Source organism: Phlebotomus papatasi, chromosome 3 (genome assembly GCF_024763615.1).
Source record: "Phlebotomus papatasi isolate M1 chromosome 3, Ppap_2.1, whole genome shotgun sequence".
NCBI lineage: Eukaryota > Metazoa > Arthropoda > Insecta > Diptera > Psychodidae > Phlebotomus > Phlebotomus papatasi.
In genome coordinates, this window is record NC_077224.1 from 22,078,560 (window position 1) to 22,100,127 (window position 21,568).

The 21,568-nt window shown below is 34.6% G+C and overlaps 1 protein-coding gene across 1 annotated transcript in view; it reads left to right on the top strand.

Annotated features, from left to right (window-relative positions):
- The window catches only part of LOC129808247 (neuroligin-4, X-linked-like), a 116,661-nt gene that overhangs the window by 57,753 nt on the left and 37,340 nt on the right, over positions 1 to 21,568 (top strand). Inside the window, exons 6-8 of the mRNA XM_055858069.1 lie at positions 16,126 to 16,287; positions 16,452 to 16,640; positions 20,589 to 20,784. Coding sequence (XP_055714044.1) covers positions 16,126 to 16,287; positions 16,452 to 16,640; positions 20,589 to 20,784 — 547 coding nt within the window. The remainder of the gene's footprint in view (positions 1 to 16,125; positions 16,288 to 16,451; positions 16,641 to 20,588; positions 20,785 to 21,568) is intronic.

Below are 21,568 nucleotides of genomic sequence, written 5' to 3' on the forward strand. Positions count from 1 at the left end.
ACTCAAATTAATGCTATCGAGATGCCAATTTGCAAGTTACGGACTTTCCTATAAAGTTGATTTAAAAACAAATTATGTTTGCTTGCATTTTTTATTAATGAAGTCCCTACGCGATGGAGATTTGTCTTGAATTTTAATTAAATTTTTTAATTGAAATATATTCAAAATTCATTTGCATTATATGTTGCATAAAGTGCTTTCATATTAACCATTTTTGCCACAATAATTAATGTAACATGTTTTTTTTTTGTTTTATCACACAATTTACTGGCTTTAGAATTATTTTCTTTTGTAATTATATAGCACTGAATTATTGTCATTATTTGAAAACGACCATTGCGGATGTGTCACTAAATCTTTATTTTAATATAATAATTTTGAAATTATTTTTTTCCAAGTTTTATTTAATATGAAGCACTAGGGTAAATTAAGCTAATTCAAAACCTGCTCCAAATGGAAATTTTTCGCTACTCCAAGTGGAAACGTCACTGTTTTCATGATAAATACAGTACTAAATTACTATATTTATATATTTTTAATACCACAGTTTCATTATTTAGTTAATTTTACTCCAAATAAAGCGAAAATCCATTCATATTCACAAATTATAATTTGTTAATTTCTCAGAAAAATTAAAAGTGTACCTTTTCATTATTGAATTTTTCATCGATCGACCATGTTTTCCAATGAAAAACACAATGAAGTGACTGTTGTTTATTCGTTTTGTTTAACATTTATGTCATATTTCTGGCTGATTTCACTTAAATTAAGTGCTAATCTCTATTGCTAACCTGCTGTTTCAGGACAAAATTGTCCTTCCGGTGAGCTTCGGTAAGGGTGGTTTAATCCAAAATTAAAATACTCAAGTTTCCAGAGCTTTCGACACTATATCGTGTCTTCTTCAGTGGTTTTTGGTTAGTCCATTATCTTGGATATTGTCACTATTTTTGTCTATATTTACACTGATCAGATTGGAAACAACAGTTGGGAGCTATTAATGAAGAAATCACAAAAAATATCACTAACAATTTTTCTGTCTTTTTTCTCTTCGAAACGGCTTGGTACTACTTTATTGCTAACGGTACGTGAAGTTTTCAAAAGAAATAAATACCTATTTCGTGAACAAAAAGGGGGGAAATATGATTTTTTGGAGAGATTTTCTTATTTTTTATATGGGAAAGGGCAAAAGACCAGGAATAAGAACAAATCCTGCACTCAGGAGCAACTCAACAAGGTTTTGGAAGCCTTCCGCCGCGGTTTAACTTACACTGTTTGTCTCCAATTAGAAACTTTCCCTTGTCTCCATTTGGATTAATATGTTTCTCCAATAGAAGCATTTTACGCTCGCGTATTTTTTCTTGTATTTAAGAAGTTTTCAAATTATATCTAAAGAATTTTCACTAAACAGTAACATTCTAGAAGACTCAAGGAGCAAATTTATGTAATTCTCTTCAGAAAAAATATGAACTTAATGTGTTGAATCACCCAGACTGGGTGAGGAACAATGCGGTTTCAGACCTGGTAGAAGCACCACGGATCAGCTTTTTACCCTGAGGATGATTGTCGAAAAGGCTTGGGAGTATGCAATTCCACTCTATGCTTGTTTCATAGATTTGGAAAAAGCATATGACCGAGTACCGAGAGAACAACTTTGGGATGTACTGCACGAGTACGGACTGGATGAAGAATTGGTAGGAGCCATTCAGTCATTGTACAGAGACTGTAGTAGCTGTGTTCGTGTAAACGGATCCAAATCGGAAGGTTTTCAAGTGAGTGTTGGACTGCGCCAAGGGTGTGTTCTATCACCATTGTTGTTCATAATATACATGGACAAGATTATGGAACGCAGTCGGGGGCGGAATGCGATTCGTATCGGGGATTTCAGGGTGAGCCATCTCCTCTATGCAGATGATTTGGTTCTTTTTGGATCTTCCGAAGAAGAGCTTCAGCGCACACTTGACCGATTTGTAAATGTTTGTGCCGAAACAGGTATGAAGGTGAACGTGGGTAAGTCGGAAGTAATGGTGATTTCCCGACAATCTGTGAAATGCACTCTACATGTTAGTGGAGACTCATTGACACAGGTGGAGAAGTTCAAGTATCTCGGGGTGTTATTCACGAGTGATGGTAGGATGGAGGCAGAACTCTCGTCGCGAATCGGTCAGGCTTCTGCAGTAATGAGGGAGCTTGGCAGAAGCGTGTTGAGGAAGGTCGAGCTTAGTCGATCGGCTAAATTATCGGTTTTCAAAGCTGTGTTCATTCCTATTTTCACCTATGGTCATGAGATTTGGGTAATGACCGAAAGGGTAAGATCGCGAGTACAAGCTGCCGAGATGAGGTACCTTCGAGCGGTAAAGGGAATCACTCGTAGAGATCGAGTGAGGAATGTGGCCGTTCGTGAGGAACTAAGAATCGAGGAGCTGCTTCTTCGGGTTGAGAGATCACAACTTCGATGGTATGGACATGTTCAACGCATGAATGAAGAAAGATTCCCCAGAAAAGCTATGCAAGCCATTGTGAGGAGACCTCGGCCTCGAGGCAGACCTAGGACAAGGTGGCTGAATCAAATTCAGAATCTTGCCTTGGAACGCCTCGGGATCGAACCCGAACATCTTCCTGAAGTGGCGGAGGACCGACAGGCGTGGGCTGCTAGATTGGATGTCATGGGCCCGCGACCCCAATAGGGATAAGCGGTTGAAAATGAATGAATGAAAGTGTTGAATCTTCTGTCAAAGTTAAAGCGTCTGGAAATGGTTTTGAATTAGGACATTTACCCTAGTTATTTTTACTATCTCAATGCCTTATTGGAAATTTCCTTAAAGATACCTTGCATTTTCTTTCGTAAATTATTTTGCGATGCAATTTTCTAGTTGTTCTCTAAAACTTCTATAAATAAACCACAGAATTAATATCAATAATTAAGAAAATACCTCTAAAAGGTGTCTGTGAATCTTCATTTATTAATACTAAAAGGATGTTCTGCTATATAAGTATATGGAAAAGTTGTTAGATCGGCGTCCATTTTGAACTTGTTACTAACTTGTCGAAAGAATGTTTTTCCATATAAAATGTAAGAAAAAATGTTGTCAGATTGGTAAAAAATATCCATATTGACAAAATTTTAACAAGATCAATTAGTCCGCTCAACAAACATTTTCGTATATACAGGGTGAGTCAATTGCACTGCAACTTTTGAAAGAGCTTTATTTTTTTTTTAATTTGAAAATGAAATTTATTGACATAAACGTGAAAATGTTACAAAATAGTCAACATTTGAGAATTTATTTAAAATTTTGAATAAACTCACCTTTGGAATGGATAATAGCCCTGTGTTAATTAATGAACCCAAGCCTGGAAAAGCAGATTATAGTGAAGTTAAATCATATAGACCTATAAGTCTCACCTCCTTTCTGCTTAAAACCTTAGAAAGGATCTGTGAGAGATTTCTTAAGGAAAACATTTTAAAAACTAATCCACTACATCCTAGTCAACACGCGTACAGATCGGGCAGATCCGTAGAAATCGCGTTACATAGTGTAGTGGGTAGAATTGAAAAGGCCTTGTCCTATGGTGAACTATCATTAGGAGCATTCTTAGATATTGAGGGTGCTTTTGACAGAGTAGGCCATGATATTATAAATAAAGCAGCTGAAAGAAAGGGTATACCCGAAACAGTTAGAAGATGGTTATCTGCTCTTCTAACTAACAGGAAAATAAGCGTTACAGTTGGAGATCAAACGGTTAATGCCTCTATTCATAGAGGCTGTCCACAGGGAGGGGTATTATCACCCCTTTTGTGGAGCTTAGCCGTTGAAGATCTCCTTGAAACGCTTAATGATAATTATTTTTTCACAGTTGGATACGCTGATGATATCACAATTGTTTTGTGCGGTATCGATTACGAAACAATTTGTGGTAGAATGCAAGCGGCGTTCCGACATGTTGAAGAATGGTGTCAAGGCACTGGTTTAAGTGTCAACCCAAAGAAAACCAATTTAGTACTTTTCACGCGTAAAAGGAAAGTTAAAATAACTAAAAAACCTATCTTATTTAATAATGAAATCGATCTCAAGGATGAAGTCAAGTATTTAGGTTTGATTCTTGACAAAAAGCTTATTTGGAATAAACATTTGGACGAAAAAATTGATAAGGCATTTCGCAGTTTTTGGCAGTGCAGATCAATTATAGGAAAAACCTGGGGTCTATCACCAAGAATGGTATATTTTATATATACCGTGATGATCAGGCCTATTGTGACGTATGGAGCTGTAATTTGGTGGCCTAGGGTAAATTTGCAATGCGTCAAGGATACTCTAACCAGATTTCAGAGACATATTTGCATCGCAATCACGGGTGCTATAAGATCGACTCCAACAGCTGCTTTAGAGATACTATTAGGTTTACCGCCTCTTCCACTTTTCATTGAAATGGAAGCTGCAAAGGGGGCTTTAAGATTACGCGATCTCGATTTGTGGACACTGAAAGGCAGTGTTGTAGGGCACTGTTTGGCCTTGAAAGAGATATCTAACAAATATCCTTTTTTAGAAATGCCTAGTGACTCTACATCACCAGAGTGTTTCGCTGAGATCCCAAACTGTACTTTACTTTTAAATACAGAAAATTCCTTTCTCTTTAATGCACTGTCATCAGTAGCAGGTGAAGATGACATTAAAATCTTCACTGACGGGTCAGTGCAAGGGGAGAGAGCTGGAGGAGGTTTATTTCGATTAGATACAGGTGATGAATTTTATTTTTCTATGGGAAGGTTCACAACAGTTTTCTTGGCAGAAGTCGGAGCTATTCTGATTGCAACGAATATGTTAATGAACGAAAATCCCACAGGAAAAAATATTTATTTTATCTCTGATAGCAAAAAGGCACTTTCTTCGCCATATCAGGGTATTATAACATCTAAAATTGTTAAAGAGATCAGGACTAATCTTTGTAGATTAGCAGAGAATAATAATATTATTCTTCTGTGGTGTCCTGGCCATAACGATATTATAGGAAATGAAATAGCAGATAAACTCGCGAAGATTGGTGTATATCAGGACTTTATAGGCCCTGAACCAGTCTTGGGAGTTGAGAAAGAATTACGGAAAGATTACTTCCAATATATTACAGGAATAGAGCATACAGCACTTTGGAATAAGGTAAAAGGCTGTAGTTTCGCGAAATCCGTAATAGATGGATTAGATTTAAATAGATCTCAACTCTTGTTAAATCTTAACAGGGGGAACTTGAGGGTTATTATAGGAATTTACACAGGACACTGGCTAAATTCACATCTTGCAAAGTTGGGTGTAGACGTTACCTCAGCTTGCAGGGGCTGTGGAGAGAGTCTGGAAACAGTAGAACACATTTTATGTTATTGTTCCAAATTCTCAAGCCAGAGAATTCAGATCTTTAAGAAAGAAGTGCTGACACTGGGGGATATCAAAAGAGCGGCAGCTCAGGATATTCTGCAGTTCAGCCAGGTTTTAAAAGAATTGGAGTAAGGTTTGTTGGGTAGACATAAGGGGCTCAAATAGAGCCTAGGTGTCTGCAGCCCACAGATCGTACCATGCTCCCTATACAATCTATCTATCTAATTAATGAACGCATCGCACGCTGCCCGAAAATGAGACTCCGCCATGTGAGCCCATTCACGATTTGGATAAATTTTTCTTATCAGAGAAGCTGATCTTCGGCGATTGGCTTCTAATGGCCAAGCGAAGCAACTCATTCACCCAATAGAGCATGAGTTTTTCTTGAACATCGATAAAATCTAATGCGTTTTGGAATTTTAGGGGCTTCATATAGAAGTCCTTTTCAGATATTTATCTCATGGTTATTTGCGATATGTGCGTCTCAAGGACCCTTTATCTACAGCTATGACGCGGATTTCGTTCAATTCGCTTCTTCGCCTTAAGGACGATGGTTGACAATGCCCTCAATTCTGAGATCAAGATCAAGATCAAAATTTCAAGCTGTCAAATATTTCCAAAATCAAGATTTCGTATTCTGACGCGAAGTATTTATGGAACTTAAAATGTCTTAGCTAAGAACCAAGATTTCAAGATTTTCCACACTTAACGAAACACCACTTCTGACAAATATCTTAATTTCTTTGCCGAATTTGTAAATAATAATATGACAGGCCATAATTGGGAATAAAAGAAGTGCAAACAAAACTTAAAACCCAGAAGATAAACCCAGAAATGCTTATACAAAATATGATTCTTTTGCAGGTATTCTCAGGGTGTTGTACTTCGATATTTATACATTTAGAAATACTTACTATTTCGATTAAATTGCAAGATCAAACACAATATTCTTCAGACTAATTCTCTTTTTGAATCATCTTTTATAAAAATATTCCTCATCAAAAACAATTTCCGCATGAAACTCTTCAAATTGTTAGTAACTTGAAAATTCCAAGCACCTCCGAGAGGTTCTTGGAATTATTTCAAGAAAACAAGAAATTTGTCGTCTTCAAATCTTGAAATATTGGTTTCAGAATTGCAAAGCTTGATATCCACACGGTTTTTGTCTTGGATCTTGGATTTCAAGATTCCAAGACATTTGTCAGATTTGACATCTTGATCTTGATTTTTTGAATTCAGAATTCCAAAATCTTGAAATTTTCTTGATCTTGATCTTGGTCTTAGAATTGAGGCCAATACTGCAATTTTTTTTTTGGCATCGACCATAGAGTTTTATAATGGCAGTATCCCTGTATCGAGTAATGTTACAAAATTCAAAAGATTTAATCCCATTTTAATCCCCAGGTTTTCAAGGGACCTAAAGGTAAACCAGTGGAACCAACCCTCTGGCAAGGTGCCTGAAATTTGAAGTCACTTTCTCATACTTTGATTTAAATTTATATGGGAATTTTTTTGCACTCGCTACCGTTTTGCTAAATATTTAAAAAGTGAGAAGTTTTTCCATATTATAAGACACCTTTCCGTATGGAGGAATAATTATACAAAATTTTTGTTTAAATAAATTTTTTCCTCGAAGCACTGTGAGCTGAGTCCGAGATCAATTTAGGAATTGGCTTCAAATAGCTCCATTTAAAAAGGCCAACTTGCCAGGCGCTTGTTTGGAACCTTTCCGGTCACATATAGAGCAATCGCGCCATCATCTTTCAGTCCCATTCCGGATTAAAAAAAAGTTCACAAAAAAATTTCATAATGTTGTAGAAATTTTTTACCTAACAGCGAAATAAAACTAGGCTGGTGGATTCCCTTCCCTGTTCGCGGGAAATTCATATTTCCCGCCTCTCGCTCCAAGCAAGACCTTTTACTGGCTGTAGGGTAGAAACACCAATTCGCGCCAGAGTGTCCAACTTTCCAAAATAAATGACCAGCAAAGTTATTTGTGTTTTTACTGCTGCTCTGCTACGTATAAAGTCGAAATATAATAATTATTCGTTTTGGATTGACGGTTATAGTAGTTAGTTTTACATTGTTAATAAAAAACTGTTTCTTAAGTAGTTGAACGTTAAATTGTAGGACTATTATTTTCACGTATCTAGAGCCAATATATCTAGGTAGCTTTATGTCAAATTTGAATTATCTTGTAATAAGGGTTCAAAAGTTAATATGCATTCCTCTTTTTCCTAAACATGGCGATAAGTGGTTACTCCACCCTATCGTTCTGTTTCCCGCCGTGTAGGGGATTGACTAATAAGATACACTGTTGAACAGTCGGTAACATGGCCTGGAAGAGTTCGGATGGGGGCACAGAGCTGAATCTCTGCCGGGCAATTGGCCGCGATAAGCCTTGGTCTCCCTAAGGAATCTTTCAGGGCAAAAGCCCGGCTACAATAAATGCTTTTTAGCATGCTGTCCCGAACGGTTTCAAAGTTATAGCGATCTAAATGTAGTTGCAGTTGAATTGACTCACCCTGTAGGATTTCTAAATCTTCGAATTTTCACAACAATCCTCAAAATATAGCTTGTATCAGTTTGAACAGTAAAACTTTAATTTAGTTATTTTATGTGAATAGTCATTAAAGATCGTTGCGCTTCGCACATGTTTAACAATTATCATCAAATTTAATACCATATTGTATCAAATTAATAGAATGTGATGCTATAAAATTTATTTCTCTCTCTCTCTCTCCTATCTCTAAAATTTGTCTCTCCACTTGATATGACAAAAAGAAGCATTTTATTCAAATCATCAGACTGTGAAAGCTTTCAGGAAAACTTTCTTTAGCACACATTGCTTCAAGTATTTGTGAAGTTTGGTGGAAAGGGGGATGTTCTTCTCATCGGATTTTCTTGCTCGTCTCTTTGTGGCTCAGATATATAAAAGCAGATCTCTGAACACGTTCAATTTCACCCTCTCATTGACATCCTCACACACGACCTTCTCCCCCAAACGATAAACTCCCAGACTTTATTGAATTCAATGGAGCTCCAAATGCTTCTTCTTTTTCTGCCCCCTCGGCAGAAAGTTCAGTGCCAAAGTGTCTCTCTGAGATATTAGTTCTAGGGATCATAGGGGTGTAGAATTAAAAAACAATGGCCAAAAAAAGTCTTGTGCCAAATTCATATGTCCTATAAAAGCTCCAGCATGGTTCTACAGATGCAACAGACAGAGTAGAACTTTAAAGTGATACGTGAAAATTGTACCTTAATTCGTTGGGCAATGTATTTGACCACTTTATGGGGGTTTTTCCTGGGGAAAGGGTATTTATTCATCAGCTCTGGACATTTTGTGCTGGACAGGGATTTTCTCGGATATGCAGAAAATCCACAATCTTGTGCAAAATTCAGCTGCCACATGCTGGGATTTTTCCGTCCTATCTGCTTTGCCTGGTGGAAGCTTTCCAGTGTGGCCATTGTTGAGCTTTTAGCACAACGGACTATTTAAATTAAACCATTATTGTATTATGTAATCGCCACACTATACAATCAAATAAATCGGATCACTCTGAGAAATTTTAGGCAAAATTTGACCATTAAATTTTATCTACAAACAAAAGACAGGATTTCAGAAGGATTTTGGTACTATTATAGACCGCATAGTTTCTCTTCATTTACAAGATTCAAAATTTATAATTTTCAAAAATAGATTTTTGAGGTTAAATTAGGAAAAAAATATGGTTAGTAATATATTTTATTTTTGCTTAATAATCTTACCATAATCAGGGGCCTCTCGACATTTCATTTTTCCCTACGTTTTTACATAGAGGCACTGAAGACTATTGGCAAGTCCTTTCCTAAAGAGAATTGACTTATCAGTCTGACATATTTCGAAATCGTGTATTAAAAGCTATCTAAAAACACATATTTTATTATGCTCGCCGAAATAATACAAGAACTACGAGCAAATTTGTTAAAGGCGCAATGCAATATCTGCAAAAATTTTACAAGAAAAACTTAAAAATATCTTCACTTTTTATTACGCTTGATGGACCCCTGCCATAATTAACATGTTAATATATAACTTAATATTTTTAGCCCATATGGAAAATTGTCTTAAGTTAGCATTTATTATTCCTAATCTACTGAATAATTCGCTGCAAACTTGAAAAAGCAGCATGATCCTGGGATTTTCATTAAAAAAAGAGCTAGATTTTTAGGACAATCCGTCCTTCCGGTGAGCGTCATTTGTTGATCGAATTCTCCGAATCAAACACACAATTTCACCAGAACTTTTGACACTTATTGTGTCTTCCTCAGTAGTTCTTGGTTGGTCTTTTCTTTAGAATTTGTGTCACTAATTCCTCTAATTTCTTATGCATCAGTTTTTTGAATTTGGTTAGGATCACGTTTTCTTCTTTCTTTTTTGCACAGCGAACGGACTGGTACTTGAACCACTGAGGAAGACACGATATTTGTCGAAAGCTCTGGCGAAATTGTGTGCTTAATTCATACACTGAGAGAAAAAGAGGGTGCGATTAACATTTTTTCCTCAGAAATTTAACACTTTTTAGGTGTAAAAATATATCAACATTTTTTAATGTTAATTTTACACCTTTCTAATGGTAAAATTAACATGAAAGAAGGGTAACTTTAACCCTAATACACCTAAAAAGCATAATATTTACACCGATTTGGGATCAATGCTGCAGGATAAAATTAACATTTCCAGAATGTTATTTTAACTTTTTTCGAATTTCTTTCAGTGTAGGATTTGATCAACAGATTCCGACGCTCACCGTCACCATTGTTCTAAAAATCCTAGCTCAGTTCTACCTACGTTGGCTATCCCATTATAGAGTTTATTAAAATCCTGGCAAACCTAGGGTAAATGTCCTAACTCAAAATCATTTCCAGACGCTTTAACTTTGACAGAAGATTCAACACATTAAGTTCATATTTTTTCGGAAGAGAATTACGTAAATTCGCTCCTTGACTCTTCTAGAATGTTACGGTTTATTGAAAATTCTTTAGATATAATTTAAAAACTTCTTAAATACAAAAAAAAATCGTGAGTGTAAAAAGCTTCTATTGAAAACAAATTAATCCAAATAGAGACAAGGGAACGTTTCTAATTGGAGACAAAGAGTGTAGGGGAAAGCTACCATGCTTGATACTGTAAAATGATGTCCAAGATTTGTGATTTTTTTCTGATTAACACACAAACCGAAGCGATTCTTTCACTATGTTAAAAAAAATGTCTCACTTATTAGGTTCATAATCCCACCTCAAATAGTTCCTGGAAATCCTTAGATTTTTCTCAAGAAGAAAATGGAAATTCAGTGACGATTTTTATACAAGTTGGGTCCGGGGCCTTGCTGTATAATCATTGATTCGACAATTCGGAGGCCCATTTTGACTATAAAAATTTCACCGGATACAAAAAATGGCACATCAATATTTAGACGGAATTCTAATCTATCTGCTTAAATCGTTTATATGACTGATTATTAGTTTTAATATCACTTTTTAGGAACTTTTCTGAGAGATGTTTTATTGACATTAGGGCGCTAGCGAAAACCATTCTTTCACTTTGAGTCCTTGAAAATGTCACTCTGCAACCTTAAAATTCAGGCAACAGGGTTGAAGGCTATGTCAAATATCGATAAAATTGGAGGATTACAATAGGTGTAATTATGAAAGAATCACATCTAAAGATAGAGTTGCCACAATTAAATTATCATTCATGGACACTTCTTAAAATATAGGATGGACACAGGTAGAATTTATGAATTTGTCACCACCCTCAAAAACAGTGTCACCAAGTAAAAATATTTTTACATAAATATTAATACTGATGAACCCTCTATGTGCCTATGACAGTAGTTTTCCTGAACGGCGACATTAATTAAGAAATACTTATGAAATATCATGTATCGAAATTACAGTTTTGGGCCCATTTTTGATTTTTGCTTCCTGAAACTAGGAAAAAAGAGCTGGGATCCTAATTTTTTTAGGAAATGTGAGGCTTAGCACCAGCTAGTAAAATATATTGCTATGAGTCACAATTATTGATTAACGTAGGAAAAAAATAGTTATTATCAAGCTTGGATCGTATCAAGCATGGTCACTTTCCCCTAAGTGAAATCGCGACGAAAGGCTTCCAAAACCTTGTTGAGTTGCTCTTGTGTGCAGGATTTGTTCTTATTTCTGGTCTTTTCTCCTTTCCCATCTAAAACAATAAGAAAATCTCTCCAAAAAATTATATTTACCGGGTTTCCTATTGAAGCATTTGCAGACATACTTCAGGAAAACCCTTTTTGTTCTCGAAATAGGTATTTATTTCATTTGAAAACTTCACGTACCATTAACAATAAAGAGTAACACTTAATTTAAGTAAAATTAGCCAGAAATATGACATAAATGTTAAACAAAACGAATAAACAACAACGAATGAAAAACATGGCCGATAGATAAAAAATTCAATGGTGAAAAGGTACACTTTTAATTTTTCTGAGAAATTAACAAATTAAAATATGGATTTTCGCTTTATTTGAAGCAAAATTAACTAAATAATGAAACTGTGGTATATAAAATATATAAATATAGTAATATAGTACTGTATTTATCGTGAAAACAATGAAGTTTCCATTTGGAGTAGCGAAAAATTTCCATTTGGAGCAGGTTTTAAATTAGCTTAATTTACCCTACGCAAAATTTCGCTTGAAAAGTTGGACATTTTATTAAGAATTTTATAATTAAAGTTTCAAGTAAGATTTCAAATTTATTAGTTGACTTTTTGTGAAATTGTTTTACAGGAAGTCGTGTAACGAAATTAAATGAATATTGAGTCCTGAAACGAAATAGTTATTTAAAATCTAACTCTACAATCATAATAGATATTTTTGCAAGACTTCTTTATGGGAAAGAGTGTTACATTTGTTCAATTAACCAAAAGGATTTGATGGCAAATCCCATTGAATTTGCAAAAGGAATGTGAAAAGACATGGAATGAATATTGATGGTGCTTTTTCACAGTAAATCCACATGATAATGGAATAGTGCCGTAGACATTTAATTCACATCGAAATCTCACATTATATCCCTGAACATGACAGTGAAAATGGAAAATCTTCTCATGTCACAACATTTTTCCAATGATGCCAAGGAGAATCTATGTATATAACCTTTTAGATACGAAGAAGAGTTTTCCCATAAGAGGCAAAAAGAAGCTTTATTATTAACTGTCGTCGTCACCCTTCACCAACTCAAGAGAAAAGGAGAGAGTAAAGAAAATTCATCTGAGTGTTTATTGACTCCAATTTTGACTTTATTGAGAATAAGTACGCTATTTTTTTACGCCGTGAAAAACCTGACCACAAAATTTCTACCATCTGGTGCATACTAATAAAAATCAAATGATTTTCATTCCCCTTAATTTTAGGCGTCATTCCTCAAGCTCACTCATAAAACAATTTCATTGCTCATCATCAATTTTGCCACAAGTACAGAAGCTCCCCATAAAAATCAGTGACTTTTGGTGGGCAAAACAACTCGGCCCCTCAAACCACTTGCCATCGTTTAGAGGTGAATTTTCACTGGAAATTAATGAGTTTTCCTTCTGAGATTTTCAGAGCGTGTCCCAGAGACATAAAGCGACCTTTCAGGTGTATATCAGTGGCCCATACAGGCAATTTATGCTTACTTTTCAGCCAAGCTTTTCACTGCCTTCCGCCAACAGATACTTTTTAAGTGATCCACCCTAAATCCAAAAGCACGCGATTCACCATTCGAGCTTTTGTTTCTATTCTTTGGGATTCTGTGTTGTGGGGAAACTTCTTCCTTCTGCTACTACATATTTTGTCCGCCAATGACTTGCTCACCCTCATTTTGGGCAATAAATCCCCCATATGTTGGGGGAGATACATTTGTGGAGTGAAGAAGTCACTGCCGAGGGGTAACAGACGATAAAGACTTCAAAAAGTTTGTATATTTCGATGACTATATTTTCAATGTGAACTGTTGACTCTTTCGATATGACGGTATTTCAATGAAAAAGGGCAATCTTTCTCCTGAACTTATTTTCAAGCAAAGACTGTTCTCAATTATTTCTGCATAATCGAATTTTCCTTGTAATGGTTTGTGTCACTACTGTTTTATTTTATTAGAACACGATAAGGACTGGGTAAAACAGTGGTGACACGAACCATCCCAAAGAAAAGACGATTCCACAGAAACACTTGAGAACTGTCATGTGTTTAAAAAAGGATCTTCTTGGAAAAGATTTTCGCATTTCATTTTTCATTAAAAATCACCAATAGGGTAAATGTGCCAAATTTCGACCGGTTTGTAATTGCGGCCACTTTTTTTGTTCCTAGAATTTCCATGAATTTTTAATTTTTGTATACTCTAGACATTATACAATGCAAAAAATAGTAAAATCTGTAGCTTCGACAAACGAGATGATGTGAAAAAGACATTGGAAGAATTCCGGAAGGGCAAGAAACTATGAAAATGAAGATGGCCGAAATAGGCTACCAAAGCTATGTCTACATTTTTATTCATTTTAAAATGCATTAGGAATGATTTTAGAGAAAATAAAGACAATAAACTCTCTACAAGGTTCTAAGCAACATTCCTTAAGAAGAAGGAATAAAAAATTCAATTTATATTAAAAATATTATATTACATTTCAAACTTGCGACTATGGTGCTTGCATGGAACTATGCCGAAATTTGGTACATTTATGGACCATTTCCATTTGGAAGATTTTCAGATTTTTGTAATTCCCAATTCGCATGAAAGCTCGCAAAAAAGCCCAGTTTTGAATACGAACATCTCGTTGACATTTGTTTGTTTTGATTTAGCTTCAGGGTAAAAATGCATAAAACCAACCGAAGCCTTCATGAAATCACTGCTAAGGGATATCTTTAACCGTTTGGTGCGCAAATTGAAGCAGGGAAAGTGATAATGAGGGGTAATTGAAACCATTACCACTTTAAAACAGTAACGCTACCGTTTTCCGACGAACTTCTAACACTTTGCCCGCCTTTACCATAAATCACAGTTCTGGGCATACTGTATCCCCAGTACAGGGACATTTTCTCATTGCATGCACCGTTTTCACCTTCAAAGAACCCAAATTTACTTGAATTTCCTCTAAAAACACCTTCACTGTGAAAAACAAGTTTTCTTTTTATGGAAATTCGCTCAGCTGATAACTTATTGGCATGCAAGTATCAGAAGAAAGCTTAATGGATGGCGCTCTTCCCCATAGGAACAGTCTGGAAACTGTTCTCAATTTTAATTTTTAAGCTTTTTTGCAAAAAAGTTCAACCAAATTGAACTTTTTCTCATAAAAGCACCCTTTTTCATATGGAGTTGAAAATTTTTTGAGAAATTTGTTAAAAAATTTCTCAATGGAAATAGCCCATTACCCTAATAAGTTTTGTCTAAAAAATATTAACTGAGTAAGTTCATTTTGTGGTAATAAATGGCGAAGAATATCTAAACTGTTGACTGTTCTTAAAATAACTCAACATAGCAATAATCTATGTTTCTTGAAAATGAAATAATTGGGTTTAAGATTTAACAAATAGGGGAGACCAGGGTAGATTTATCTAGAAAATAAAATTTTTCGTTTCGTATAATTTGTAAAAGAAAATGTTTGCACCAGGTTGATAAATATTGCAATGAATAGGAAGGGATGTGTTGAGTTCGAATAAGTATAGTGGTTTCTTCAATATTCCATCTAAGGCAGGCTGTAATATCCCACTGTCTAATAACATGCGTAGCTAATTCTGCCCCGGTCTTCCCTACATTTAAAAAATTGTTATCTATGCCTTAAAAACAGGCATCAACCGTTTCTTTAGTACAATATCCATAGGAAACAGACTAGGTTTTTGCTCTTTTCATCGATTTTCAAAGAAGCCATGGAAAAGTCAATATGACACCTTCATTGCTTTCGATTAGGTTTGGTCAATATCATTCTGGTGGGAATTATCATTTGGTGCCGCAATTTTTTGAATATTTTTTCCATGTGTAAAAAAGCAATGAAGGCATAAAAGAGCAATGACCGTGTAGAAAAGCCCAGTCTGTTCTCTGTGATTATGCAATACTTCATGAAGTGAAAGTATGAGGTTACTGTTCTCAAAATTTTGTATGACTTGAGTCTATTCCTCCTACAAAATTATCATGATAGTTGAAGCTTAATAAGTGAATTAGTTTCAAGGATTACATATTTTTAAAGAACGATCATTTGTTGAATTTGAAAAAAAATGAAATACCTAAGTGTTCTTAAGAACACTTTAGGGTCTTTAAATCTGTTCTTAAAGATATAATTAAACTAAAATACAATACACGTATATATTCACATCAATTTTCAGAAAGTTTGCATTGCAAAACTGTTCCCAAAAGTATTGTAAGCAGATATAAACCCCTCGAAATCATTAAACGTTCCTTCACATACATTTCTGGCAGCGCAAATGTTGACTGTCTGTGTGAATTAAATATATGTGGAGGGTGTGGAAATGCAATAAAAGTCCATGTGAACACTTTGAGAGAGAAAGGGAATGATTTCGCTTAAAGCTTAAGTCGAGCGTGGCTAAATCATGTTACCGAGGGTTGTCCCTTTTGTCTCTTCCTTCCCATTCCAGAAAGGTCCATTTTGACCCCACGATTTTTTGGGAGGTGATGATGAAGAAAGGAGTATATAATGAGAAAAAACTAATGAATTTATTTCTCTCTGATTTCATGACAACGAATGTAGTTAATAGTGAAAATGGGGATCAGAATCGCTCATTGGCAACAATTGTTTACATCCATGGTGAATCGTACGAGTGGAATTCGGGAAATTTGTACGATGGCTCTCTCCTGGCTGCCCATGGAAACATAATCGTCGTCACGATTAATTTTAGATTAGGTGTTCTGGGTGAGTAGGAAGCGACTCTTTGTCTTTTTTCCCTATGTGTTTTTCTCTTTTATCTCTCTTGGAATTCTGGGGGACAAGATAATTGCCTCATTGCTCAGGACACCCCTAAGCATTGTTGGGTGTTTGAGATGGATATTTATGTGTGGTGTTGGATTTTGCCAAAGGTTTCCTCAAAACGGGCACAAAAGAGAGCGCTCAGGGGAATTTTGGGCTAATGGACCTCGTGGCCGGTCTACATTGGCTCCGTGAAAATCTGCCCGCATTCAATGGAGATGCCGAAAGGGTGACTCTAATGGGACACAGCACTGGGGCTGCCCTAGCCAACATCCTTGTTGTATCACCTGTGGCAAGAGGTAAGCTGCTTACAATGTTTAGCTCATTAGCTCTTCTTTTGAAACATTTCAGAACGATTTTTTTACTGACGTTACTTCAAAAATCGGAAACTGTTCCCAAACAAAGGGCACTAGGTTTAAAAAATGGTAATAAATGCTTGTCCAAGATGATTCTCTTCTAGGATGCTAACCCAAATGATAAATAAACAAACCTACTGAATTTATGAGCTGTATTATCTTTTGCAGTATTAAACTGTTCCTAAAATAAAACGTAAAAAATTGTAATAAATTATGAGGCAGTTTCTTGAAGCGCTAGTTTCAATTCTCGGGAATTTTAAAATAATTTAAAAATAGCGATTTAAAATTATAATATTTAAAATATTTCAAATGTTTACATTTTTTAAATTTACAAGTCTGGAATTTTATATAAGAATACTCATTCTACAAAAACTATTGAAATAAAATTCTAATTTACCAGAAAATTAAAAAAATATGTAAACCTGGCATTTATTAAAAATTACTTTGTCGAAACTATTTAACAAATTCATCCTTAAATTGGAAATGTAAATTTAATTGTTCTAAACCGTTCTCAAAAATAAAATTGAAAAAATACGGTTTCTAATAGAAAATATCATAACTGACTACAAAGTTAAAAATGTTTTTATAAATACTAAAATTTCAAAAATAGGTATCGTCGATGCTGGTAGCTTTACACTCGTAGGTGACTTTACGCCCCAGTTTCTCGTAGCTTTTCTATAATTCAAGCACTTAAGGGTGGTCTAAGGACCATAACAGCCTTTAAGAATGGTCTAAAAACTATCCGTAAGTGCAAATTAAAGAAAAACTTACGAAAAGCAGGGGAGCAAAGTCACGCGCATCTACACTAAGAATATTTTTAATAAGTTTCTCATTCTCCAAAATATTTCTCTAGCTGTTCTTAAAACAGTTCTTAAAACTTTCACTTTAGAAAACAAGACTGCTCCAAGTAATCATAATATATTTAACATCAATTGAGGAAGTGATTCTTTAAAAAAATATCTATAAAAATAATAACTAACTTTAACTTGAGTCAATGAAAGCTCAAAAGTGAGCGACTTACAATAATATTTATAAAAAATTTATGAGGTAATTAAATAAAATATTATCGTATTAAATTTATTAAAATGATCTAATACGTACATAAAAACATACCCCTTTCTATCAAAATTTCTCAATTAATTTTCTTCGGACTACGATAGTGTCAATGAATCCAATAGAATCATCCGGCTTGGAAATAATTAGTTGACTCTATCGAGGTCCCACTGTATTTGCAAAATGATACTAAGACGTACTCTCAGAAGTTCAATAAATAATTTATCATAAGATTTAAAGATTTATTATCCTCAAGAATTAGCTTCATTCTATATTCTACCTTAAAATTTTCTTATACTGAAGAAAAACATAAGCCATTTGTTAAAAAAACCGACTACCTGACGTGATTTTACCGCAAGCAAGCACCTGAAACTCTTCATGAGTGAAAAATGACAAAATTATTGCAGAACAAATGAGAATTTCTTGCTCTACCTTCCAAAAAGAACTTCAAGTTTTTGCGCTGAGCACTTACGGAACATTAACTTTAAGCACAGTTGATTAATGCACTTCTAAGTGTCCCAAAACACTATTTTATCTCTTATTTAACTCATGTCCTAATAAAAATATTTAATAATCTCTCAAGAACAGATAATAAAACTTCAGAAAAAAATTAATTTATGTTTTGCAGTAAAGTATTTTTTTTTGTAATAAATTTTAATTGAATGCATTTGATTAAAAATTTTGCGCATCTTAACGCATGTAATTTATTTGAACTTTGAAATGAATGACTGAGTGCTATTGGTGGTAAATTAATATAAATGATACTATTGGCAATTTCATTGAATTTCTACTGCTGTATAAATTTCATTGACTCGATAAAATCACTACCGTGAAAATAAGAGCTATTTACATGGAATTTATATTAAATTTAATGCAATCAATACTTGCAAAATCTGGCATTATAATCCATTTCATTCACACTATAATGCCTACGTATTTACGAGCTTATTGCGAAAACATAAACGAAAGCTTTGCTAAACATTGCCTGAAATTAGTAAACATCAGAGAGACAATGTTCTAGTTTATTTTTAAAATAGATAACGAATTTTTGTGAATAATGGTTAAATTTGCAATACCTGTCTTGTGTTAAATTTACTCATTTCTATCGCTATTTTAGTACATTCATGTGCTATTTTTTCAATTCTAATCTGAAAATGATATTAGTACAGCAACCTGCTAAAAGAATTAATTAAATGAATAGAAAACGTTCTAAAAATGTCTCTCTCGACTTGTTTTTAGTACATTCATGTGCTATTTTTCATAACTAGTCTGAAAATGATATTAGTACAGCAACCTGCCAAAGTAAATAATTAAATGACTAGAAAACGTTCTGAAAATGTCTATTTCGACTTGGTTTTAGTACAATCATGTGCTATTTTTCTTAACTAGTCTGAAAATGATATTAGTACAGCAACCTGCTCAAAGAATTATTTAAATGAATAGAAAACGTTCTAAAAATGTCTATCTCGACTTGTTTTTAATACATTCATGTGCTATTTTTCATAACAAGTCTGAAAATGATATTGGAACAGCAATCTGCTAAAAGAATTAATTAAATAAATAGAAAACGTTCTAAAAATGTCTATTTCGACTTGTTTTTAGTACATTCATGTACTAAATCATCTGATATATTGTTTTTTCGTGTGATTTAGCAATTGTCAGTGCATTATTTTTTTATATTTTTAGCATCCATCTTTAAAAAATACTAACGTTTATCACGAATTCATATAAATGTACTAGGTAACGTGGGGCAGTTTCATGCAGGTATAACTATTAATTTTTAAAGTTTTCTAAAAAATATAACTTCCGTTATTTAGTATTGTGTCAATTGGTTGATAAAAAAGATGAGGCAATATTGTAGTAGGAATTTTGAGCCTACACAGAAAAAAATATTTTGTAAAAATGTTCGTAAATATTTGTGAATTCCTATAGGGAAGTTACAAAATTCCTATAGGGGAGGAAAGTTTGTACTTTTTTCACAAACATTGTTCGTAAGATGACCACTTGACATGCATTTTTCGTACTTTTACAAATATTTGTTTGTAAATGTGCGTAAATACACAAAAAAATGTTGTCATTCGTTCGTAATTTTTTGTTTTCCTGTCGAACATTGTAGGAACATTTACGAACAAATGCCAAAATTTTACGAACATTTTTTGTGTGTTTACGAACATTTACGAACAAATATTTGTAAAAGTACAAAAAATGTTCGTCAATTGATTATGTTACGAACAATATTTGTGAAAAAAGTACAAACTTTTACGAACTTGTTTGTGGGTTATACGGTTCAGGAGCATTTCGTAACTCCCCCATAGGAATTCACAAACATTTACGAACATTTTTACAAAATATTTTTGTCTGTGTAGAGGAGTTGGATGGAGAAAGCTCGTCCTGACGAAGACTCTTTTGAGCCAACGGTACCAATTACTGTTCAGCTGGGGTGGTAACTTTGAGGGGTGCTATAACGGAGGCCAATTTCAAGTTAAGATATCGCTATAATTGCATTAGATGGAGTAATGAGTGCTCGATGAGTTATTCCGAAGGCACAATCGAATCGACTCCTCAATCGGTTTTCACTGAGGACACTGAATTCATAGCTGTCTTGGAATAGGCACTGGGGCTCAATTCCGGGAGGCTAGCGATGAAGGGTGCTCCAGCATGTTCTGGTGTGAACCCGTAGCAATTCTTTCCACAATATAATGGATCAAAAACAAAAATCTTATATTGCTCCATTTCATCCGTCTAGAAGAAGTTTTTCTTAAGAGCCCTTGAGCAAATCCTCCTGGAAAAAGTTAATTTCTTTACCCAGGATTTTGTTTTTTTGGTATTTTCTTGCAGATCTAGCTGCTCGTGCTATTTTATTAAGTGGTTCAGCACTGTCACCATGGGCCATTCAAAAGGAACCACTTTATGTGAAGAAACGCGTGGCAGAGCATACAGGATGTCATGGTGATCTATTGGAGGATGACCTGGCGCCCTGTCTACGCAAAAAATCCCTCAGTGACCTCCTTAACGTGACCATCGATTCACCAAGGTAACTCAAAAAGGGTGACTTTGGAGGGAGGCTGTAGTGGAGAAGATCGCAAGTGTGGCAAACAATCTCTCACCTCTTCCCATTTTGAATTAATTCACTTCGAGCCAACATGCTAATTCCCACGTTTTAATTCTGTCAACATACCCAAAGACGGGGAGAAAGCTTTAGCTGAAAACTTTCCCTCCGGTGCTATCTCAATTTCTGACGTCGTTGTCGCGCGTTGAAACTAGTTGAAAATTAATTTTCACTAATTGTTTATAAATAGACGCCAGAGTATCCCCATCAACTGTGAAATTCAGAGTACACAGGGTGGAAGATTTTTCGCGTGAGATGGTTATAAATCAAGGAGGAATTTTCACAATTGAGATGGAAATTTTGGGTGATTTTTGCTTCAAGGGAAACGCTTGGTAATGAAATTTCTCGTGAAAAGGAGGTTTTTTCCATCAATGGAAAATATGGGGAGATGCTTGATGAAAAAGCTCAGTGAGAATATTTAGGGAAAGAAATATCACATTTTGAGACACATTGAACATTTAACAGTAATTTTACCATATTATTTCAAATTTCAAAATACAGCAATTTAATTAAGTCTTTTCTGCAATTATTTTAAATTATCAAAATCAATCTTTTTCCACATGATTGGATAAGAAAATCTTAGAATATTTATCATGCATTTTGAATACAAAGCTTTTATACTTTATCATATTTTACTGAAGCACATTATTCTGTTAATTGTTCAAAAATGGCCTTGAGAGTGAGTATTTAATATTGGATTTTGAAACAT